A 26,467-nucleotide genomic window follows, 5' to 3' on the forward strand; every position below is an offset into this window, starting at 1 on the left:
GGTAATATTTTTATTTTTAGACTCTTTGCATGTACATGGCCTTCCATAGTTAATTTTATTTTGTATCTTCTTTATTCTCTATTTGTTTTACTTGTTCTGCTTTCTACCTCTCATGTAGACATGTAGACATGTCCAAAGAAGACACTGTGGTTTGTAGGGATGATTAGCATTGGAGCTAACATCATGTCAAGTGCTCTGTTCACTGTTCTGCCGCCACACTGCTCACATGAAAGCCATGCTGTCACTTCTGCTGCTGCTGTTCATATAGCATTTCAAAGCCCCTCCTCCACCAGCATTAGCACCTGTAGGCTCTGAGTCTACATCCCTCCTTGGAAGCTATTATGCTGAACTTGGTGTTTCCTTGTGAGGAGTGATGAGGCTTGAGTCTGTTTCTAAACCTGTCAGACAAATTTTTCTTGAATCCCGAGAAATCAACTTGAGTTTAATGTTGTTATTGCTGACAGGAATGATGACTACAGCTACAGCATAACAGCCAAATTTTAATAAACTACAATCATCCTTTAACTTGCAATCATTTTTTATGCATCTGTATAGCCCAATCACAAGTAAAAGTGAATTGAAACTTCTGTATATTATCACTGAATATTTACAACTTGTTCACACCACAAACAGTAAACAGTATGATCTAATGAGCTGATGCTCTCATAGCTCAGATCTCTGGATAACAAAAGCTCTCTACAACTTTTAAGTATGTTTACTTTCTAAAATATGACAAATGGTGGTTCTCATCTCAGTCGCAGTCATTTAACTGGGCAATATAATGAAATAAGCTGCTGTTCAAATAAATCATGTGAATATATCAGCAGAACATTGCAGACACACTGAGGTTGGGAGGAAAATGCAGGCTTATTGGTTCAAATCTCAGATTTGCCCTGATTGTGCCTCTACTGTGCAGCTCAGACCTGTCAGGTTAATGGACACAACGGGAAACACACTAACTTGCATGGAAGTTCCCAGGTATGAATGTCTGTAAATATATTTAGTTCACATTGAAGTCTCGGGTAAGCAAAAGCAAAGTAAAAGAAACAAAGAAAAACAAAAATTAATAAATAAATGATGGAATGAGAATTTTCACAGCATTAAAAAAAATGTTCATAGCTAAATATGCGGGCACTTTGGGGCTTTTCATATTCAAAATCTCTCACAATCAAGACAATATACAGTTTTTCTTCTTTCATACATACACAATATGAAGAGAACAAATACGTAGAGAGTGTGCTGTTATTGGTCAGCTTATCCTGCGAATCTGCACAATGATGGCTTTAAATCTTACTGGACAGAGTAAAATCACCGAAAACAAAATATCTGTGGATAAAAATATCTGGATAAATGTGTTCATCTTGTTGATAAAAATCATGTGACAAAATGTCAGCAAAGGTGCAAAAAACACATCTGTGAACCATTTATTTTGTTTGTAAGTTACAAACCACGACAAACCTTTAGTTTCATAAACTATGAAACTGAATCCCTTGATTTTGTACCTTAAAATCCCACTAACTTCATCAATTTCCTCACCAATCCTTGAGTATTGGTGTAATTAAGGCACACTGATGGGATTTTAAGGGAGCTATGGGTGGAAATTTTAATGGATTGTAATATATTAAGATATTTCTAATGGCTTCTCTGCAGTTTAAGGGTTTTCAAAATGGCAAAAATAAATCCCTTAAAACTGACCAAATAACATGAAAACCACCTCTTCTCTTATACGTTGAAGGGGTCTTAATTTTTCTTTTTAAGTGTATATTCAATGATGGCTTCCATGGTATTTGGTCATTTCCCAAACCCCTCGATAACCAATGAAATCCCCTTAATACACTGTGATCCATTCATTTCTCTGTTAATTAAGCCCAGACTTGAGGCAAACTCACACCTGAGCTGAAACAATTAAGGCCCTTTAAATCAAAAGATGGCTTTCATGTTATTTGGTCAATTTTAAGGGTTTATAGCACAATTCATCATTTGTGCATTAATTAACATCAATGTGTGGGAAAACTCCTGAATTTGCACCTTTTAGTTCAGTTGTTTTACCCTATAAAACCCCCTTTATCCATGAAGAAAGACCAAAAAATACTTCTTTATATATTACAGTTCATTCACTTATTATAATTATGAATCTATTCATTAATTAAGTCCAAAAACTGATTATTCATGCTTTTGTCAAATATTTTCATCTTTGCAAATGATTGGCCAAATGAAAGGATTTCTGTTCACCATGACAAACACCACGATCCAGCTGAAGGTGCTTTGCTGTGTTTTGAGGGATAAATTGAAGATTAAACCAGCTTCATTTGAGGAGTTGCTGCTTCATAATGATACATTCAGGTTCATGTTATTTTTCTTGGTTCACAAAAACATCTCACAGGATCATTACTGTGCACATGTACTGTACAGTCAACTCATCATGATCCTCAATTCACGAACAAGACAACGGCTTTTCATTCAGACCTCAACACATCGCTCAACTAGATTGTAGGCTCACTGGTTTCCATTCAAAATAAAAGTGGAGCTTATTTCTATCCTTTGTGCACCGTGCCACTCCGTGTCGTAACACCTACAATCTATAGCTTACGTTCTCTTGCGAGGATGCTCTGGTAGATACTATCCGTAAGAGGAATGTAGCTCTTCTGCTGGTAGTCCACCACATAGAGAGGATCAGAGATTGTTGAGGGATTGAAGCCACTCTGCACCAGCTGGAACTTCTGCTGCTTGAAGGTACTCGTCATTTCCATGACCTCCTGTGGGAAAAAAACAACAGTGTAATTTCAGGGTATCAATAGGTTTGAGACTGAATTAAAGTTCAAGTTCAGTATGAAACATTAAACTGTTAAATGATTTGAATTTTGGTTATTTAATTAGAAGCTAAAGCGGTACAATGTATGGTAATACTTCAGATGATTTATCATTGCTGACTGTCTTACATTTGTGTGGGACAATAGAGCACGCTGGTAAAACAGGCTCGAATACTGTGCACACACTGACTGCAATAGAGCTGAAACGCTTAGTTGATTGATCAGCCAATCAAAAAATATTCATCAGCAACAATTCTGATAACTGGCCAGTTGTTTCAAAATAGTTTTCAAACAGAGGTGCAAAATAATCACTACATCTTATCACTTGTCAGGATTTGCTATTTTTCTGCAGGACTGTCAACAAAACAAATTAAAGCTGCAATGACTTTTTTTCCCACTAGGGGGAGACGCAACATTATCATCACATCATATTTGTGTCTGTGTCCACCTGATAACAACAACAACAACTACAAAAATAAAAATGTATTTGTATAGCACCTTTCAAGCAGGAATTGCAGCTCAAAGTGCTTTACAAGAAAGAAATCACATGCACGTGAATGTTTTACATAAAGACAGAGGGGGCAAAAAAATTAGTTGTTTTTTTTTAAAAGGAGAATAAAACCCACGTGATAATGATAATAAGGATGAAAATAAAAATAAGAGTAAAGATTCAAATAACAGTCAAAAATAATATAATAATATAATTTTAAAAGTAGCAGCAGCAGTGCAAAAGCACAAGGCAAAGCACAGGTGAAGAGATAGTTTTTAGCTTTCTTTTGAAAATATTCAGTGAGCTGGCTTCCTGATATCTGTAGGTAGTGTGTTCCAGAGCTTTGGGTGTAATGGACAAAGCCCAGTTTTCCTCCATTTTCTTTCAGCTGCTGAACAAATTCTCTTCCTCTCATTAACACTGCTGTTGTTTAACCCTGGAGAGATTCTGTCAGTCGGCCTGTTTTTAACCTTCAGTGGAGCAACAGCATTTGAAGCAGACAACATGGTTTTGTTGAAATTGTCATCCATGTCATTCAAAGAGCAGTCATAGCTGTATGACTCAAATGATCTCATAATATTACAAATATTTTCTTCAGCCTTGCCATCAAGGAATCGTCTCTGAACCAAAAATTCCCTTTTAGTCCTTGTTAAGACTAGTTTGGCATCAAAAAAACACCCAATGATGGTCAGAAATAGGTAATTCTAATGCTGAAATATTGCTGATTTTTAACCCTGCTGTTATTACCAAGACCAGAATGTTACTGTGCTGATGAGTGGCTTCATTTACATGTTGTGTCAGTTCAGAGCTGTCCAGTAAGTTCTCAAGCTCCATAGCTTTGGAGTCATTGTTTTTGTTGATACAGATACTCAGGTCTCCATTCAGGATAATTTGTCAGATTTAGTGCAATCAGCTCTGATAATTCCTGCATAAACACACATAAATATTTTGGTGGTTGATATGATGTAACGATGAGCACTGATAGCAAGAGTGCTCATCAAGAGCAAGATATTCAAATGATGTAAATTCACCAAGGTCAAGGTCATTACACACTAACCTTTTTTCTTGTTTTGTCTGACTGACTGATAAAAAGCATAATTTGGAGGACAAGCTTCTATCAGGGCAGCTACACCAGTAGTGCTGCTTAGCCAGGTCTCAATTAAAACATAAAATGCATAAAATATAAAAACATAAAATGAAAGTTTTTTTTACTTATCAGATCATTAACAAAAAAAGATTTGTTAGCCAACGGTCTGACATTAAAAAGAGCTGATTTCAGCTGTAGGGATTCTGTGATAGGAGACGAGACTGACTTGGCTGAACACTGACAAATTTCAGATTATTGAGACAGATACCAGATGTCTGTGATTGCTACGATGTGTTTGACCATTCCACAGGCTGTTTAAGATCACCGGTATGTTCAAGGAAGCAGCATGGCATCTGTCTCATTTCTGATGGACATCCCAGTGATGATGTACGTGGCTACTGTTATTTAATAGTTCACCAATTTAACTGAGCTTCAGTTTGGCAGCTTTAAGTAACTCCTTGATGGGTGATTGTTCTGAAGGCTGGGTCCCTGGAGAGCGACTTGGAGCGATGGACGAGGGGTGTTGCATCCCTGACTGGGACAGAGACATCCTCTGAATGCCCTGGGTGATGTGAAGCAGAGGGTCTGGTGAGGCTTTCCTGCCTGTGCAGGCTGACCTTGGCACTTATCAGTGTATTCTTGTTTTGCTACAGCATACAGTAAGGGCATGACGCAGGTTGGTGCCGAGCAATCTGCAACCTGTGATATTTGGGTGTACTCCGTCAGGGCTAAAGCGTCCTTTACAGTTCCAAAAGATACTGAAGTTGTTAATAAACCTTATCCCGTGATTGAAGCATTCCTATGTCAGCCATGTATTCAGGGCAAGGAGTCGACTGACAGATTCGATGCCTTTCCCCAAGGTTGGAATGGTGACGATGTGAATACGTGTTTGAACAGCGACTGATCAGTTTCTCCATTAGCAGGGAAAATTGTTTTTCAGGACCTCAGAGCCAGTTTTCCTTCTCAGACTGTCAAAGGATCCAACATGAATAATAATGTTTGAATCACTTGGATGTGCAAAGAGGATGCCTGGCAGCAGCTCACTGACAGATGTGTCATTCATGGTGAGATTTTCAGTCTTTGCCATTCCTATATGCCTGTTTATAGAGTCCCCAATCAGAATGGTGTCTGGCTTATGAGGTGTGGATTCACCAGTATTATTTCTGGCCCTTTGCTTGTCAGATGGGGAGTGAGCAATATTTCCCCTGGCCTTGGGCATCGTACTGGTCTTGGGGTTATTTCTTGGGTTTTAGCCAGCGTTACTGCTCGTGGTGTGATTAGTTTGCCTGGCCTCAACATAGTTAGTATTATCATACCTTTCATCATTCAGAGTGAGTGGTTCATACCTGTTTTGCAGTGAGAATTCAACTGGTGGAGTGGGTGCTGGTGCCCTCTTATTTAATTTCTTGTTAGCCTTGCCTTTGCGGCGGATGATGTCAGACCATGTCCTGGCTAGAGTGGATGTTCTCGGTCTGGCACCAGTGCTGTGCTACTAAGAAGCGGCATTAGGGGAGGCTAGTTTGCCTCAACAGCTGACCCAGAGGTGTTGGGACACATCCAGGGCAGTGTGTCAGCCAAATCTGCGGCAGGACGCTCCACAGCTGAGGTAATCCCGTGTATAGAAGTCTGTCCGTTTTCAGCAACATGACTGCTATTTGATGCAGCGTGTCAATCTTCTTTTCAAGCGGCTCAATTCTCTGCGACAGTCCTGTCAGTCGCTCACAGTCTGTGCAGCTCACAGATTTTGCATATTCTCCCTGGTTTCTAGTCATAGACACAGCAGAAAGGCTTGCGCTGTTTGGAGGTCACGCTCAGTGCCGAGAAATAAAAGAAGTGATACAAATATGACGGCAGCTTTCTGTTTCTTCTATTAAGTCTCTGTCATGTATAACTATCCACGATCCACTTTCTAAAACTTTTGGCAGAGAAAAGCAAGGATATCAACAAAAGAACTTAAGCAAAGCAGGGAGCAAGCAGGAGAAGCATCTGCTCTGTAGGAGAGCAAGAAGTAACCAAAGTCCAATATTCACTCTCCTTTTAGCCTGGAGGAAAATATCTGGCTCTTTAGTTGCTAATAGCTGCACTATGTTCACCAGCTAGGGCTCTATTTTCCTGTCAAATTCACTGTAAAAGTAGCAACAGGTGAAACAGGAGGAGAGAGGCAGAGTCTCTCTGTGAGCATCTGAACGTCTAAAACACAAATACACAACATCCCAAATGTGAATAGAAATATTCCCAAATATGCTGTAAGTAGAATAAAAGACAGCAGGTGCATGCTGGTTCTGCAGAATACTGGCATAATTAATAAATTATCCAATGTAAAACTAGAATTTCCACCTAAAATGTTCACTGTCATTGTTTTCCATTATATCCAATTGTTTTGGATTTAATACGACTGTTGCATTAATGTGTATGTTGTATTATTACTGTTGTAGATGTTTAAGATTGTGCCAATTTGAACTACTTTATATACTGTTGGCTTGTTTAAATCTACAGTAATGCATCATATTCTATAAGATCATCATATGTTTATAGAGTCACTGTCCTGTGAGAAGAACATATTTCTCAAAAGTTAACTTTTCATCAGCCTGTTTTCAGCTTTGTCATGATCCATTGTCCAGCTAATCCAAGAGACTCTTTAAATAGTTTATTTAAGAAGGAGGGGACTTTTCTCAACCCACACAGGAACACTTCATCCTTCAATTTATCAGAATAATTAAAAATCACCAGATCTGGAGATACATGCTTTTCACTGGACAAGAAGAGTCTGAAAAATTGTTATCTGAAAGGTAACTAGTAAATAAAGCTGTCAGACAAGTGGAGTAGAAGTATAAAGTTGCATAAAATGGAAAATAATTTGTACTTTAGTACAATTCTTGAGTAAATATCTTAGTCCCATTCCAACACTGCTTTTAACACATTATTTTCCCAGCAGCATGTGTTGTGTTAGGGAACAATGAAACGAAGCTGTGCTACCTACCTCACCTTCTGTCACCCAGTTTCACTTATGCTTAGACAAACAGTGGGCCACTGGGAATGAGGAGGAGATGATAATGATAAAATCACCACCAGCAGCAGTCAGTGGTGCCACAGTGAGCCTGACTTTCAACAGTTCTCTTAAAAGTGCTGAATTAATGTAAACTCCACTACAGTCCTCCTCATAAAGAACACGCATCAACAAATTGAAGATGCAGACAACAGTATGCAAGCGTGTCTCCGATCATTACCTGAAGCCGTATGAAGAGTGGATAAGCGTATCCTGGTAGATCTCTCGTCACATGCTCAAACAGTTTCTTCCCATTGAACGTGAAGCCTGGTCTTACAATCATGGCAGCCATTCCTGCCCTGCCCTCATGCCCTGTGGATGATATGGTTCATTGTAATCTCTGTCACCACTCTCCAGTGTCATTCATTGCTGGGCTGTTAGTATATGTGGCATATCATTAGGAAATGATTATTCTGGAAACATCTATGGTGGAAGTTTTCAAAGGCTTTGTAATTTTGTTGCCAAGTGATATTGGGATAGCAGAGCACACATACAAACACATCTTAAACATACCTGGTATTTCCACTCCATACACATTGACCTCTTGGATAAAATCCAGCTGCCCAAGAGCCTCTGCTACCTCTGTGGTTGCTACATTTTCACCCTTCCACCTGAAATCAGGGGAAAATGAAGATTTCAATCAACATGATTAAGGTAAGATAATCCTTTGCTGATCCCGCTGATGGGCAATTTGGGAATTAACAATGCAAGTGTAGTAAACTGCATAAAATACAGTAAATATAACCTCAGGACAATGCCGGCTGGTTCACACTAGTCTCTAACCTGTTAGGGTAATGCCGAGCCTTATTCTTTTTTTTTTTTTTTGAACATTGTCAGGTCTGTATATTTCAATTTTTGTTTCTGTTTTTAGTTACAATCCTGTAGATTCCAGCCATGGTAGATGGGCCAACACCAGTGGTAACTGGTGGATTAAAAAGACAAACAATAAGGTCATGTGACACACTAACACTGAACACTGAAGTACTTCTGACTTCTAGATCACACCTAGTTCATGCTGCATCATCTCCTGTGAATCTATTGTGTGCAGGTGCACAATGTGAATCCCTGGTGGGAAGTCTAAACTCCAAAAGTCAAAATTACATTAATTACATGGTGTGGAAAAAAAACAACAACTTTCCAACATCAGATTCCCAACGTCTTTATGTCTGTCTTATTTATGAGAACGTTTGAGCTTCTCTCCCATGTTCTCTTTTATCATTCTTTATACAACTACTGAGCTCTTTAAGCCAACTTAATAGTGACAGTGTGGTCCCATATATCATATACAATATTTGATACGTAGACCAGTTATTATGCGTAACTTCAATGAAAGTTATCTCAGTACTGTGGATGAAATCTGAATGTAATTCCTCTTCCTGACATTGTTTTCAAACCAAGAATGCTTTCGAATTATAAGAGAGAAGAGAAGATGGCAATTTAGAAAAAGGTGTGTAATTATTCAGAAATCTGTGATTAATTCCTGGCTCCTTATAAACTTCAGTAATTTAGTATTGCACGTCCATAGGTTGTGCGGTTCACCAGTGACAGATTTAAAAAACAGAATGGTCATAATTGAGGCAGCAGAGTCTAGTAAGAGTAAAAAACACTGGATCCTACATTTCCCACATTGCAACTAAATAGAGAGCTGTAGTGAAACCAGAGCTTCTCAGTTATGCCTGTCTCAAGAGGATGATATGAGAGACGGCTGTTTGTCTGAAGGTCGGTTATCTGATCTCTGGCTCCTCCATGTGCAAGTGTATGAATCAGTGTATGAATGTGTGTGAATGGGCGAATGTTTACATGTAATTAAAAGTACTTTGACGTGTCAGTAGACTAGAATAGCATTATATCCATTTTCCATCTTCCAGTAGTAGAAAACCTCTCTCAGTTTTGGAACAATGCAAATAACTAAAAGTCCAGCTTTGGAGCGCAGCCTTCCTCAATAGTATTTTGTGCTGTTCCCTCCATATGTTTAGATAAGTCTGGCCATTCTTAACTTCATTTCCCATAAGCCTTGGACTGTTGCAGGCTAAATGTCATGGCTTGACAGAAGAGATAAGTCCATTAGCGACTTGAGAGGCTGTGGCGAGTTCAGAGAGGTCTGTGATAGCAGCAGAGCAGAGAGGACTAAACATTGCATAACACAAAACAAAAGATCACGCAGTTTTAATATCTTGGGTTTGAGATTCAGGGCTGACTGTAATCCAAGAATACAAACAAAAGCTTAATGTCTAGATTGTTACCAGACAATCCACAATTTTCTTCATAAACCTGTCCCCACATTTTCTTTCTAAAGGGACAATCAAAAATACAATGGAAGTATGACCCCTCAGAAACCTTGCATTTATTACGATATTTGGAAAATATAGGATCACCTGAAACGGTTAGGCCCAAGTCAGCCTCCTAAAGCGAGTTAAGTTGACTGATACCCTCTACTGGGGGGAAGCAGAGCATTGTAAAACCTGCTTTCATGGGCTCAGGATCTTGGAAGACCTTTTCTCCAGACAACCTCAACAGCAAAGCCAGACCAGAAAAGAAACATACAGTCTCCCAGGCAAGACAGTCTTATTGAAAAGGCACAACTCACCAGAAAACAAAAGCCAGCAATGCACTATACACAACTACCCCAGTTCCAAACATGAAGTGCACAGTTTTCCACATCAAGCCAACAGCCAACCGGGTAAATGTACCTTAGGTGGAGAAACGGAGGGAACCATTGCAGAGTTATTTAAGTGAAGCTTCAACCTCCGTGAGACAAGAGACAAATGCATCAATGATGGACTGCCCATGAAAGTTTCATTCTGCAAGGATTCAGCAAGCCTGACCATAGATGAGAGGGAAGGTTCTTCTTCTTCACCAATGGCATCTCCATTTTGAAGTCACGGATTGGCCTTGTCAATGTTGAGTGCCGGTCGCCTTTTATGTGCTTGTTCCTGATACGACCCACCCAGTCACTCGGTCTTTCTTGATGAATACGCGAGGGAACGAATAAGTAGTTTGCTAACATATTTCAATAAAATATGCAGGAGCTGGTCAGGATGCATCTACTGCTTACCCACGCTCCACAGCGGCTCACGTCAGATCTGAAGCCGAGTTTCAATACAAAAGTACCTGCACTTAAATCTTCACAGGAGTTGTAGTTTTTGTACACTAGCAAGGTAATTGTTGGTTGTTCAAATCATGAAGGTTTCAGCTTCAAGTAGCAAGTCCTGTTGTGAATGCTAATTTGCCAGACAATACACAAAGTAAAGCCCAGAACATACTTTATCAAGATCACCAGACAAAGAACAATCACCAACATGTTTCGCTGTTTATCCAACGATGGAGGAGGGTACTATCATAAGCTGCTGGGACTACCATCTCCTCTGGTAAGCACACTTTAGTGACATTTTAGTAGTCGTGTGACTTTTGCATCTCAGGTCATGTGATGATCATGTGACTTCTTTGTGGGCATTTGCATCTTTGTGATTGTTCCTTTAATCGAAAAACCTTGTTAACAGCTGATTGAGAGACTGCACTGAGTAAAAGAAGCTTGTGGATCACAGGCTGGCCCGGACGTGATGGCATGACTTCGGCCCTCTACTGTATATCATCTCTTTGTTTTGCCTTCCCTGCGTGGTAAATGCCCCCATCTCTTAACTCCACACCTCTAGCTAATCTCAAAGGCTTTGTGTTATTGTTGTCTTCAAGCCTGATGACATCATCAGACTGAACATCATCTAAGTGACAGATGCTTTCAAGGTCCTGGTGTATGGTTTGTACCTGACGTTGAGACATCTCAAACATCTTATCCCAGCGTACCTGAAGGTGTCACCCACTCGGTCTCTGAAACAGATGAAGCCCTCCTGGTCTTCAGCCATGAGGTCGCCGGTGTTGAAATATGCGTCTCCCTTCACGAAAACATTCCTCATCAACTTCTTCTCAGTCAGCTGCTTGCTTCCAGCATAACCAAAGAACGGGCTAATGGCGCTCACCTTGGACAGTAAAAGTCCTGTCTCACCTGAGAATAAGAATCATACAAACAGTCAAAAGTCGCTGCAGATAATTTTAAGATGAGGTTAATTTTTGAAGAAAAAAAATTCTACAGAGAAAATGAATTTGCGTAAATGTTTCGAAGTTGCAGTTACCTTTTTTCACCCGCTGACAGAAACCATACTGATCTCTCACTGGTTCATCTTTCACCATGTCATACTTTGCCAGATCATACTTGAACAGGAGCTACAAAAAAGTTCAAAGACAATCATTACAGTGGGTAGTGCAAAAACAGGTTAGCCTGGTTAATGGAACAATCATTTTGAATGAAATAAGAATGCAGCCTTAATCACAATGTCTGCTGTGAAAACTGATTGAGCAATTGTAAAATTTTAATTAGGAGATATCTGAAGTACATTCTGCAGACAATGTTAATGCACATCTTTTACTTGTAATGGAGTATCTTTACACTGCAGTGTTGCTACTGTCAGAATCTGAATACTTCCTCCAGCACCACCAACCTCAACCGAAGATGATTAACTTTTTACTACATGTTACAGAACTATAAATCCTGTTAACTAAATCAGGATATGTGTCCTGACATAATTATGTTGTACAACTTCACTTCCATAACTATCTCTTGTAACAGTTAGTGGGCCAGCAGGAAAAGCACTGGGGCAGATCTAAGAATAGCTCGGGTCAGAGATTAGAACTAAATACATGTAGCCACTCTTCTGTAACTCCTCTGATTAACAGCAGCTCCGCAGATAAGCATTAGAGAGGCTAATACCTACAACAGGCACAGGAAAGCCACCTCCCTGCTCATCCTTTGTAACTGTCTCAACAGACTTACAGATTAATCACTAAAACTAATGATCAAACATGACATTACGCAGCCTCTTTCTAAGTTTTAGCAGCATAATGACATTAGTGCCATGATACATTATTTTCACACCAGAGGCCATTATTTTATCAATCACGAACACTTTACTATCATATTACAATTTATTGGATTTCTAATAAATGATATTATCATCTTATTATTGTATTTCTTGTAATTGTGCGATATTGTGTTGTATTAGATTATATTGAATTAAATTATATTTCAAGACCTGTGTGTTGTGTTGCTTTTGTCTTGTAGTACATCCTATTGCAAAATGTTTGTTGTTTTTAAAATATTAAGTATGCTAGTATAATAACAGAAACATTGTATTCTTATTGTACTACAATCCAGTTGCATAATATTGTTACATTGACCACCAAGAGGACAAAATAGACAAGACTATTGTGTTGTAGTACATTATATAGTATTAAATCTATATTCTATCACATTTGTATTGTATTGTTGTCTTCTGACTACTTCATACTGTAATGTTTGCTATTACAATATAACAAACAAAATGTAACTGTATCTACAGGAGTAATGTATGTTGTAATGTTAACACCATGAAAAGCCAGCTTACAGCCATTTTCAAAGAAAAATGGTCTGAAAATATCATGTTGAAACCCAAATTAATAATTATTAATCACACTTATCCAATGGACAAAAATCTTTTGTTGCGTAATTAAGAATGGTGTTCTTTCTCCAGAGGTCAGCTGATTCAAAAGTAGGAAAAGGAGGAAATAAATTGTGCGAGCTGTGTGATTGTGTTGGAAGTGGAAAGTTAATCACATTTCTTCTGCATTCCAAACACTGTACCAGGCGGATAAAAAATAGGATATTGTTGAAAATGTCTGTGTTTTTAAATTTGCTAACTTTATCTCAAAAGCTGAGAAAACAAGATATGATGGACAATTGAGCTAGTTTTCACTTGGATTTCTCCTCTAGGCCACAGTTATATATGTTGCTTTATTGGTAATTGATGGATTATGTTGTAGATGTGAAGGTCTGAAAATCTGTGGTAAGATATGTGACTCGTCTTTTGTTTGTTTTTTTGTTTTTTCCCTTGTGTAGTATCATTTGAAAATGTATGTGTTTTATTCTGGAACAGGTTTCTATTCATTTGTGCTGTAAGCCCACTGTCAGCCCACTGCTGTAAGACACAATAATAAATTCATCATCCTCTAGAATAAAGCACAGAAATATAATAAAATAGTTATATTCCACAGGTGTTTGTGACACTGTGTTGATGACCAGTACAGTAACTACATAGAGTCTGCTAAGTGAACCCTCAAGCACCCCTCTGATGAGGACACTTGCTACTTCCTAGATAATACATGACCTGACAGATCTCCTCTAAGCTGTTTACCCCTCCCCCACCCCTCACCAGAGTTCAACAGCTAACCATGTGCACTTTAGTTGTCAATTTCAAGTCTTGCACTCTGCTTCTGTAACAGGATGTGCCTGATGGTTGGGGAGTGAACCTGGGTTGTATGTATGACGTATATACCTCAAAACCTTACACCTGGATTGCCATCATGTTTAAAAATAGATTTACATCACGTATATATGCACTGGCATACGTATGCATGTCTACTGTGAGCTGTGCTGCTCACATAGTCGGGTGCAAGTCAAAAGTATGTCTGCATCAACTTACAGTTCATGAGCTGTATATTGTATCCTAATGAGTTCAGGCAGCTGCACAGTTTCAGCATGCATAACATTATTATTATTATTATTAGTTACAATAGTTAGAAGTTATTTAGGCTAAATAACTTCTGTTGGCCTTATGCCATGACGTTAACGAGCCACTCCTTGGAGTATTTGTTGGACAGTGCAATGCAGATGTGTGCATGCAGCGCCATGCTTTCTGTGCACACTGATCCTCTACTCCAGCAAAACTCCCATTCTACATAAATATACAGCAGAACACCCACTTTATTTCCTTTTATGTGTTCTTTCATCATTGCCATGACAGATATCTACAACTCAGCATCCTCCACTTAATTCAGAATGAGTCCCTGAATTCTCAGGCAAAATACAACACTTGTATATGAAAGGTATAATACTATAAGAGGCGGATTATTATTACATTTATAGACCACATTCATGCTCCTGATGGGTGAACCCCTGTGCTTTTAATTTGTCTGTGGACTCTCTGTGTGCATAATGTGCCATAAAGGTGTATTCAAGAAATCAGTTTTCACCTGTCTTTATGTGATCTCATGTTGGTATTGTGCTTAAAATTACTACTGCTTATGTGATGCATTTTCTTTATTTTCAGCCTTATTCAAGTTTTGTATGAAAGATGCTATACAAATTAAGTTTATCATTATCGATATCATTGTTGTTATTGCTACTACTCCTTGTATGGATTTCACCCCCTCCTCACGTCTTACCGAGCACTCACCCTGTAGATGAAGTTGGAGCGGCCCACGGTTCCGATCTTGCCGATGTGGTTCATGAAACACAGGTTTCCCTCAGTGGAACCGTACACCTCACACATTTTAATGTTTCCAAAGCGACTCTGGAACTCCCGCCAGACGTCCTGCCGCAACCCGTTCCCAACACCCATCCGCACTTTGTGAACTTTATCCAACTCTGTCTGTACAAAAACAAACACACACACACAAAAAAGTCATATTTCCATCATTTTTGCAGACATTATATTGACTTCCATTAATTTCCTGGAGACATACCTGAATCATAACCTTAGCACTACCTGGCTAACCCTAATCCTTACCCTTTGTATTTCAGTGTAGCGCTTGGTCACCTCATTGCGTGGTATTAAGAATAAAAAATGAGAAAATGTAGGCTAATCAAAAGGTTACAACAAAACCCTTGAATGTTTGGATGCTTACTTCAGAAGACAAATGGTCTTTGGAAAAGTAATATAGTGGTTAAATTTAGTCTATGCTTTACTGTTTGTATTTTCAAACGTGCTTCAATTTTACAAAACAGAAAGATCTGACGATATGAGGACGAAGCCATGAGTTTGGCAAATGTAATGGTAGTGTGAACATCCCCAAAACAAACAGAGAGCAGGACTGAGCTCCAGTCATTACTCTGAATCCTGATAAAAAAGCATCTTGGCTCATAACATAACATGTTTATGCAAACAGTGGATGTGTCGGTCCTGAACAGATATTTTTCTTATGTAACCTGATGCATGTAAAATAATGGACACATTTTCAGCTTGACTTAGAGCAAAGAAAAAGACAAAGTTTAATCCACTCCTCACATGTTTGTTCTTGCATTGAAAGACGTCAAAAAAGACACCACCCTCCAAACTCTTGAGATACTCATGCAGACCACGTCAACGTGTAGAGAAATGCAAAGCTCGACAGGCCTGCCGGAGCCTATTACACAAACTGAACTATGGTTGGACAGATGCTGCTCGGAGGAGGGGTTGAGCGAAGGTCAAACAGTATACTAGACACAGTTCATTGTTGGTTAACTCCTGATCAAGTAACCTTGCTAGGTATATTTGTGTCCTATTGATGAGTTCTATGGTACTTGCCATGTTTGCACATTGATCACACTGTTTGCATAACGAGAGCATACAAGCAGTAATTAGCACTCATGCTTGTGTGCACACATTGACCAAGTAAAAAGGTGCTTAATGTGTCGGCATCTTTAATTTGCCAATGATGAGGACAGTCATGGCCGGCCTTCCACCCACACAGCCACATAACAAAGAGTGGACAAAGAGCACTTTGAGTTCAGCCTCAAGAAGGAATGAGTTCTGCCCTCACACTGTGTGTGTGTGTGTGTCCTCATGTCTATGTGTCCAGTATGGGAGGACGCAAACATTAAAACAAAGACCCAGCTTGTCTTTCTGCCATAGTTGTGCACAATGTTACTTGACTGATTCACAAGTAGCAGTGACTGCAAGGTCTGCCTACTGTACAGAGCACTGACTGCTCTCGCTCACTTGCTCCGTCATTCATTAGGTGGTAATGTATGTTGACTCTGTGGACCTGTTTTGTAGACTCGTGTGTGGATAATAAGATTCATGTCAAGCCAACATGATGTTAAGTCATGCTGACTACAGGACCGAAAAAACATTAAGATACTTAAAGATAGATTAAGACAGAATGAAGCCATCCTGCAAACAAGGGAATTACTGAGAAGACATGTTACAAGAAGAGTGGAACACTAGTAAAATGACTATATTAAAGTATCCAGAGGGTCGATTCTCCTATTTTTATACCCAGTGAACCAGAAATAAACTGTTCCTTCAGTTTGATCTTATTTTTGAAACACTCACAGCTGAATGCCAAACAGAAGATTACCTTCGGCTGGTTGCAGAGGTATCGGCAGAGCTCACCAATATACTGGAAAACAGTCACGTCGTGTTTTCTACAGTCATTCCAGAACTGAGAGGCTGAGAACTTTTTCTTCAAGACGCAGGTCGCACCTGTGACACAACACACAACAGTGTCTTCAAATTCATCAGATCACCACATTCAAAACTCAATGCAGGAGGGCCAACTATGCCGACACATTCTGAACGTCTCAGCATGTTTCAAACCAACTTCATGTGGTAAGTGTCATCTGAACACATTTAAAGGTAACAGCATTCATACCTGTGGTCACACTAGAAGGCACTGACTTCAAATGTTACGTGCACTGTAGTAACCTGGTTACTGTGAATCTGTGTATACTTGCTGCAGGTCAGAGACTTCCTTATTTTGAAGCACTGTGTGCTTATATCATGTTGTGACAGACGTCCTGCTTCCTGATTTGATCTTTTCATTTTTTTGGTGTGTTTGTATCTGTGTTGGAGCAGACTGATAGACCAGAGAGGACGGACAGACAGACGGACGGACAGACAGACAGACAGAAATGTACCTTACAGCACAAAACTGCGTGAATATAATATCTGTCAATCAAAAAATGACTTATTTCGACTTCTGGAGGTGACTGTGTTCATTTCAATTAACTTAAGTAACTTTTTTAAATAACTGTACTTGTTGGAGTAGTTTCGAGTTGTTTTCCAGGATAGCCAGGGCATTCAGTCTCTCTGCCATGGAGCAAGCTGTATTATGCTTTACCTTTAAGAAGGATCGCTCTGCTGACAGTGACAGGTGACATGAAGAATAAGAGCAGGGCAGTGCTAACGTCACTGAATGTCCATATGACTGAATAATAACGTTCGCATTTACAGTAATGCATTAAGTTAAATGTTTGATTCCTTCAATTAAAATGTGTGTGGATAATTTAAAATCTTTATTACATTTGTAATATTTGGTGTATATGGAGTTTGTGACTTTTTGGCCTTGTTGCTTCCAATTTTCTTCTTCATACTCCCACAAGGAAGGAGTTTTGGGTTTTGGAAAATTTGACACTTACACATCCTGTACCAACTTTTGTTGAATTAAACAGTTCAACTTGACCGAGTGGTCCTGTGGATTGTCAAGCTATGGCTTCATTCACTGGAAACCTACACCCTGCATTTAACAGACTAAACAAAAAATGTCCACAAATGATCTAACTGCATAGCTTGCATTGTTCATTTGAAAATAACATAGCTCTATAGTACAAACATATGACATATAGACATCAGAGAATGTGACTGCAGTCATTACAGACATGAGTTACTATACTTGAAGGTGTACAAATTGCTATGATTATTATTGATTGATTGTAGTGATGTTACAACTCGTGGTGCTCCTTGGGTGCAATTCAACCGCTGTCTCACTCATTTGCAGAGGGCAGAGCCTGCACAAGCCTAGCTAGTGCACTGGCTGCACTGCCAATATCACTTACATTAACTGCTACAAAAATATATTCAAATGAGTGGATATGGAGTGAACTGTTCGCTGTTTTCTGCTGAAACATGTTTTTCTATTTAGAATCTCTTAGGTGGAAAATAACACACAAAGTCAAATGGTTTCAGCTCACCTGAGGCAGAACCCAGCTACTGACCTGAATGGATAAACACTCCACAAAGAGACGTTCAAACATTAATCTATGTCCTCACAGGACAAACAGATATATCTCAAACAGAACACAGGGTGCTTTACTGACGTATTTCAAATACTGAGGTACAAAGTATAAAGGGTGCCATATTTTTCGGTACACTAATCGATTGCAAAAGACACCATGGTTTCAGTGTTATTTGGTGTAAAGGTTAAAAGACAGCTGGATGTTATTCTGGTTACTTTCAGGCATACAAGCTCATCTCAGTCCTGTGAGGATTTTCTTCATCTCCAACATTATAAGATAACACTGCAGACTGTGTCCTGACTGCAACCTACCGTACGCCTCTTCAAAGGTCAGGCCTTGGTTATTCCATGCCATATGTATGTAAATTTGCTGCCTTTCAAAAACCATTACGTAATACTAAAACTACTTTTAAGCTCATGCTAAATCAGCTGCTTAAACAGGCAGTGGTGACTATTAAAATGTGATGGAAACTCAAATATGAATTTGATCTCTGAACTTTCTATGCAGGCTGGAAGCACAGCAACAATGACTTAAAAACAATAATAATGTTCTCACAATCGTCCCCAGTGTCCACTTCCTGCTCTGAAGCCTCTAATTAAGCTGCCAGTTGAAGTGAAACAGTGGGTCCTCACAGGGGTCACATAGTTTGGCAGGCAAACTCAGTGCTCAGTGGACACTGTCTGCAATTCTGAATACCAGTTCGCCGAGAGAATCGGTGCTCTGTATCTGGCATGGAACTCAAATCATTTGTTGGATAAAAATGGGCATGTAATGAGCAAACATGTCTTCATATTATCATATCAGTGTCAGTCTTAAAACACTCCATCAAAGTCCATTTTGTGTACAAGTTTAGAATAGATCCCTTTAAGTCCAAATGATATGAGCCTATAAGTGTTTTTCCTGATGATGGGTCTCTGCATAGCTGTTCAAAAATGAAGAAATCTACGTCCCACTGCTTGGGTCATTAACTGGATGGCCAATTGAGGCAGATTTTGAGGGGAAAACTTCCACATCTTGTACTCAACTGTTGACTATGTGACCAATTTTGCTGTATTCTATGTGTGATAACTAATAAATAGAACTATGCTACTAAAAACAGTCAAAGCTGAACACACAGACATGATGCACATACGTTTAGATTCAGTCTGACTTGTATTCCATCGCATACAAACATCCATGAATGGTCCATGTACTCCAGGACTTACCTCAGAATCACCGGGTTTTTAACTTTTCTTCAGTTTCACAGTAACCCAGTGATAGTGTCTGTGCATGCATGTGTACATTGCAAAAAAAGGGAACAGCTAATAGCTTATTCAGCATACTTTTAGTGGTGTCACTTCGACAACATGTAAGGAAACATAGGCTAAAAAAACCTCAATTATGTCTCAATTATGACTGAGGGTGGGCCAACAGAAAATCCCCGATCTAGATCGTTGTTTTTTGAATGTTGAGATTTCATCTGACAAGATAGGAGAAAAGCTTACAGCACACAGTGAATACAAAGGAATTAGCCTTATAGAGATATTTTGAGGCCTACCCAGCTCTATGACTCCTCCTATACCGACCAAGGAAGCTGCACTGTGGTAGAGGGGCAGAGGGGTGTACATCACATCATCTTCAGTTGCCCCAAATGCCCAAAAACCCGCTGCTGCCTTCAAGCTCTGGAGGTGAGTGATCACTGCAGCCTTAGGGAGCCCTGCAAAATTTCAAAGACACGACACTGCAAAATAAACATTTGATATTTGATCCAATGTTAGGCCGAGGAGGGGGGACATAACCGTGTGCTACCTCTGTGACAATGCAACACAATGTCATGCAAGGCTGCATTTCAACTGAATGCTAATAGTTTTTTGGCACTAATAGGTTTCTGACTCCAATAATGAAAAAGAAAACTAAACAGGAATGCAAGTCATGTGCAATGGGTCAGTCATCCTTCCTGTCCTCTCAAGATGCCAACGACCACCAGATGCTCACTTTCCCTGCTTAAAAAGCTCTCGCCCTGTTTTCAAACTGCTCTTCAGGTCAGTGTGATGTTCATGTGATGGAGATGAAAGTCAAGAAACAAGCATTTAGTGTCTTTCTGCAATCCTCTGCGTCACGCTAGATTCAGACTTTATGCACTTTTAAATTGAGATATAAACTAGTTCCACAACATATGGTAGGCCTAAGGTTAAAAACATTTACTGAATACCGTTATCTGTTCAGGGTCACAAAGTCTACCCCAGCATGCACTGGGAAAAGGCAGGGAAATCCGACTTGAACCGAACCTGCTTGTCTTTGTACAGTGCAGCATTTGTTCTTGTGGTATTTTAGATACTTAATGGGTGATCAAAAATTAGTTGATTCATCAGTGCCAGAAAAACCATCCGTTCTCCTGGAAGGAGACTGGAAGGATTATAAAGGGGAGAGGTCTCAGAATCCCCAAGAGAGGCTGGAAGGAGTCTTCTGAGAGCTACTGTGTTTACCCTGTCACCAACACAACCATGACACACACAGCTGGCTCTAAAACAGAGAGCCAAAGATTAGTTAAAAAATACATCCTGAATTATAGAGCACTTGTTATCTAGCAGAAACTCACAACATTATGGCCCAGTAAAGATGTGCGCAGAAGATTATGATGTTGTCAGTGTCCATCAGATGCATACTCACACATCCAGCAGGCAAAAAGCAACTGTACCATCCACTGTGTTTGTGTTTGTGCCACGATTCACTCATTCACCATGAAAAGTGACAGCCATCGGTTAAATGCAGCTGAAAAAAAGTCTATTTATCTCTCAGCTCTTTTGCAGTGCAGAACACCTGACGAACTACCAACTAAACAGTATGTAGCGCTGCATTTTTAGCTATTTATGATGACTAGAAGAAAGAAAACGGACTACATGTGTAATATTAGTATGAACTGTCCGAACTGAAACTGAGCTGCAGAGACGCAAACGCTCACCAGTTGTTCCAGAGGTGAAGATGTAGAGGGTGGGGGTTTTGAGGGAGGTGCAGGCGCGTAACACGGCCGGCACAGGCCGGTCAGAGGCAGCATCAAGCTCATCCAGCAGAGTGTTCACCTGGGTGTGCTCACTCTGGCTCTTCATGGCCCACACCTGAGTGTTGTCCTCCAGCAGGCTGGTCAGGATGCCGTTCAGACATTGCACTAAATCTGGGAGATGGAGACAGCAAAGCCGTATTTCAGGAACAGGATACTTTGAATTATAGTGTGAATTGTACTTACCCTTCTAAGCCAGCTGCGTCCCACTTCCTCTACTTACTAGCTACTTTGTTTAAATAGTGAAAGTGTGCGTAAACAATGTGCTTTCTAAGTGTGTAATGTAGAGACATGAGAGCAAATAGGAAGCTAATAATGTAATATGATATATGACATCTACTGTTATCATATCATGCTCATATTATCCATTTCATCTGGTGCAATTTCTAAGTTGTATATATTTCTCTCAAATGTGCAATAACACTTTTTATTATCCATACTGGCAGCAGTACTTAGCATATACATAGTCCTAGTATTTCTCAAGTGCAATACAACACGTCAGTAGTTAGTTTTATCATAAGAATCTTAGCAATAGTACTTTTTTATGGCAATAGGATTTTTATGCCATTCAGTATTTTTAGAATCTGTACAGATGTACATATACAAAGTTGCTTTTCTATTCTTTATCCTGTAGACTTTTTATTTTGACCTCTTTATGCCACTGTGCTTGCTCTTTGTAACACTTGCTGGCCGTAACGACTACATTTCCCCAGTGTGGGATCAATAAAGTCTTATGTTATCTCACTCACGTTAGCACCACTGGGCTGTCGCTCAGGCATGATCATAACCATTACCCAAGCAATCTACTATGCGTATATCTATGAATCCCAATCCGTAAAAGCTCCCAGAGGAACAGCTGCTATTATGACCCTGAAGGCATTACAATGCAGAACAATAAGGATAAATTACTTGGAGAAAAGAAGCAGAGCACGCTTTGCCTTTACAGTTAGAAAGATGTTTGTGCTACAGAGACTAAAGTGCATGCTTTGGTCCAGTGGTGGCTCAGAGAGAGGAAGCAGATGAGCTTTTTGGCCAATACAGCCTGAACTATAAACTCTTCAATTAGATGTTCGTCAATAGCTCCTGACCCATAAGCGCTAGAGCAGTGCTTCCCAAAGTGGGCGCTGCCTTGGGCGTCTTCAAGTTTGGCCCAAGATTTGTTTCTTTCTACTATATATTGTACATTTTAACAAGGAGACTTTTTTAAACATGTTGAAATCCAAGGAATAATGAGCAATCAGTGAAATCACCTCAATAAACCTTGTTAAATATGCAGCCATGCCACAGCCACTGTCACCTCAGCCTCGTCTGAGACTATGGGTTATTATTACTATCCTGAGTGAGCCCCGAAAAACTGCATCAGGCTGAAGGGTGAGAGCTACTTGGAGTACTACTTTTTGTGGAGAGGGGGATAGGCCTCATCACTGCCAAGTATGCATGATGTCCGACGTGCCTGGTTCTCTGCAGAAGAAATACATTCAGCCAATCAGCAGATTTTCATTCATTGTTTATGATGAGAATGATCCAGCATAGCATAACAGTGCTGAGTGATTAAGAATATGTCTATACTATTTCACTTCTATGGACGTTTAATTATGTTCTGTAGTATATTAGTTCATATATGTTCAATCATATACTGTATGTTACATATTTTACATCAGTATTGTTTGTTTTGCTGCTTTGTTCAAATAAATTCTAATAACAGATCAGATCTCTGTTGTCATTTTCAGCTGAAAGGAGGACAGTGTACACGTGTTGACCTCATTCAGATTCAGTGTGTCATCTTTTTTCTGCCCAAATACAAATATGCCTTACAAAGTCAACATGAGCTCAAACTTTCTTATGAAACCTATGCTTGGAGCCCAGCAGCTGGAAAGAGCACCAATCAGAGAGCTATGAAGAGAGAGCTTCCACTGTGGTGCGAATCTTCATCCCTACTGATAAAAGACAGTTCAGTTTGCAAGATCCTCTGTGCTGTTAAGTTCCCACTACATCTCCACAACCGTCACAAACAGGAAGAGGCCTTCATCTCAACTGCAATATTGTCTTGATACTTCTAATGGAAGTACTGCACATCTCCTCTCATTAGTGTTCCAGCTATTCCATGAATCCGTCTCCTGTTGCACTAGGGTTGTAGTCAGGACAGTGCCCCTGACTAGCATCATGCTTGTTTGGTTGAGCAATGACCTCCCAATGTGGATCCTGTCACATGGCTGCAGCATGATGAATCCTATTAACTGTGGAAACAGGATTCTTCCAGTGAAAGATGTGTAGAGGCTGAACATGGTTCAACTAAATTTCATATTGTTGTGTCATATAAAAGGAAAGCAAATACCACACGTTAAAGCACGATACAGCAGGAAGCACCCAGCTTTTTTTGGACAGTATCAAATTTAGAAGTTTTCAGGATTGACTCCCATATTGAGCAATCACTCAGATCCTCACTGAAACTGGAAACAACAACAACATGAATCCGACAGAACATTTTGAAGAGTGAAAGTCATTACTTCCAATTTATATTGCGTATCGCAAAATCTCACAAATACACTCTGACATGACTATTGACACAATTACAATGTTGCAGTGATAGAGAGCCAAGTGGTCGATGGCCATCGGGCATCCCCTTGGCATCATCCATCAGCCCGACCTTATTATGTACTGATGTTTGTGAGTATTGTCAGTCATCCAGGTGTTAGTCACCTGAGGAAGGCTGTATGTAGGGCAACTGGACGTGAACATGTGTCAAGTTATGTCTTATTATTAAGCATTTTTGCTGCTATCTAGAAAAAAAAATCAAACAATGAAATCAAATCACACTGATGTGATTTTAATGTCCCAATGAAAAACAATTCATTCAGTTATTAAAGACAAATATCTAAATAATTGTCCTTCCAACGTGTTTTTGTTAGGAATGACACTGTGAATGCATGTATGCCATGGAAATACATGTGACACTGTGTCTGTATTTCACCTTCCTCCTTTCATTCATTTTAATTTAGGCAGTTTAAATCTTCCATACAGCAATTAAGTAAATAAGGATACCGCCAGCTGGAGGGGCACCAAAAAGAAGGAGACATCTTTTGAAATCAATTTCAGACACCCAGTCTACTTTCAAAAGTCTGCTCCACTGATGTCCAATCCACATTACATTGTTAACTAAACCCACTGCTCACTCTGCACAACACCTGATACTAGAACAAGTCTCCAGACTGACTCTGCAGGGAGACACTCACTGCCATGTCGTTAATGATGATCTTAATAATTAATAATGAACAACAAACAGGGGTGCCCAAACTTTTCCCTTGGAGGACCAAAACTGAAACTTTACAGAGGGCCAAAAACGATCACCTTGTACCTTTAATTGTTAAACATGCAGTTGATTTTCTTTTTTTTTTTTCTTTTAAATCTGGTGTCTGTGGTGACATTCCCATGCTGGTGCACTGACAGTGAGGGCAGGAGCAACCGTACCCACTTGGTAGACGTCCACAACTAGGAGTAAAGTGCGCTGATGGTGTCACAGGCACACGGACAGTGTTTGTGTAATCACTCTCACTACCAGAAGGGACAAACGTTCCATTTGGCAGGTTTAAGATGTAAAACTTCCCTTAATTGACTGACTCTGTGTACAACGTGTCGCCCTGCCCAGACTATGAAGAGTAATCCTACACACTAAAGTAATCCTACATACTACATACTACATCCCACATACCACAAAAATATAACTGCATACACAGGGATTAATGTGTTACATTTTGCTGAAATTCATTTTTTATTTTCTTTTGCTACAAACATCTGACGGGCCAAATCAAATCTTTTTGTGGGCCAACTTCGGCCCACGGGTCCCACTTTGGGCAGCCCTCAGAATGAATCTCATCAGAATGATGGAAATATAAATAAGCAGGTTTGTGAGTTTCATATTCTTTTCTGAGCAGGATTAAAACCAGCAGGGGGCAATGATGTAAAGTTATCTTTCAAGTTACTCATGTTAATGATGGCCAGTTAATTTAAAAACAAAATATTAGCCTGTAATTGTTATTATTATTATTATTATTATTATTAGTAGTAGTAGTAGTAGTAGTATTATAATCATTATCATTATGATCATTATTAGTGTCGTTGTTGTTGTTGTCATTATTATCTCCTATCAAATACTCGAATGAAAAGATCAGTCCCCTCAGGGACGCTGTGGACATGTGCCTGTCCTGAAGCTCAGTGGACAGACAGGTGAGAGCTTTACCTGAACCAACAATGAGAGTTTTGGCTCCGCAGCAGTTCAGGCAGTGCAGCAGAGACTTGGCCTTGATGTTCGTGTTGAGGAAAGCCACCGAGCATCCGACCCTCGTCAACCCGAACCAAACGCACAAGAAGTCGGGCTCGTTGCTCATCAGCAAGGCGACGCAGTCTCCTTTCTTCAACTTCACTTTTTCCAGGAAAACATTGGCCAGTCTGTTGCTGCGTGTGTCGATGTCCCGGTAGGTGTGGGCGACTCCTTCGTAGATGACGAACGGCTTATTGGGGATGCGCTGCGCCTGCTGGATGAACCTGTCCTGGACCGTACGTACGCTGGACGTCAGCTTGAACCACTCCAGCTTCAAGCCGTACCCGACTACCTTCAGCAGAAACAGCAGGTCCCTCCAAAAGTACGGGAAGCAGAGTTTCTGCAAGACGTGAGCGGAGAAAAGCCCCGCGACCAAAGCGGAGAGCCATCCCAGGGACAGAATCATACCCGCGGCTGTGAGACAGGGACAGGACACGCTGGAGAGCTGGAGACAGTGCGAGAGACGAGCGCGCTGCTCACTACAAACACTGTTACATGTTTCATGTGACAAACACGGGCTGTCATCGTGATGTAAGCCAACGACGAGCCCACAGACGTTAAGTTTCACATATAATACCGGAACATGAGAGATTCTGCCTTCAAAATAAAAGAAGCAATTTCACGTTTGAGGATCCGGCAGCCGAGAGAACAATGGTCTTTCTTATAGGCTGACTGACATGCTGTGCCTCACCGTGTACTAGTCCTGGATGGATTGTGAGACAATATCTACATGTGTAAGGATGAGCAGAAACTCTGCATTAAAGGACTCTGATTACATGCCAAACATGTGATTACAACGTCCCAATCTTTGACTGAGCCTTTCGACTTTCCAACAAGAGCAGTCACTTCAAATTTTGGCTCAGGGGTCCCCTTGA

General features: G+C 40.0%; 1 protein-coding gene across 1 annotated transcript; it reads right to left on the reverse strand.

Annotated features, from left to right (window-relative positions):
- Window positions 1-26,092, reverse strand: slc27a6 (solute carrier family 27 member 6). Its single transcript, XM_076757837.1, has 10 exons — window positions 25,512-26,092; window positions 21,179-21,388; window positions 19,775-19,933; window positions 16,581-16,705; window positions 14,696-14,890; window positions 11,561-11,651; window positions 11,235-11,433; window positions 7,947-8,044; window positions 7,615-7,745; window positions 1-2,756 (listed from the first exon to the last, which is right to left on the reverse strand). The coding sequence occupies exons 1-10, from the start codon at window positions 25,996-25,998 to the stop codon at window positions 2,580-2,582; spliced, it is 1,872 nt and encodes a 623-aa protein (XP_076613952.1). The 5' UTR covers window positions 25,999-26,092; the 3' UTR covers window positions 1-2,579.
- Window positions 26,093-26,467: the final 375 nt, after the last annotated feature.

The sequence above is a fragment of the Chaetodon auriga genome, chromosome 19, assembly GCF_051107435.1.
Source record: "Chaetodon auriga isolate fChaAug3 chromosome 19, fChaAug3.hap1, whole genome shotgun sequence".
Taxonomy (NCBI): Eukaryota; Metazoa; Chordata; class Actinopteri; order Chaetodontiformes; family Chaetodontidae; genus Chaetodon; species Chaetodon auriga.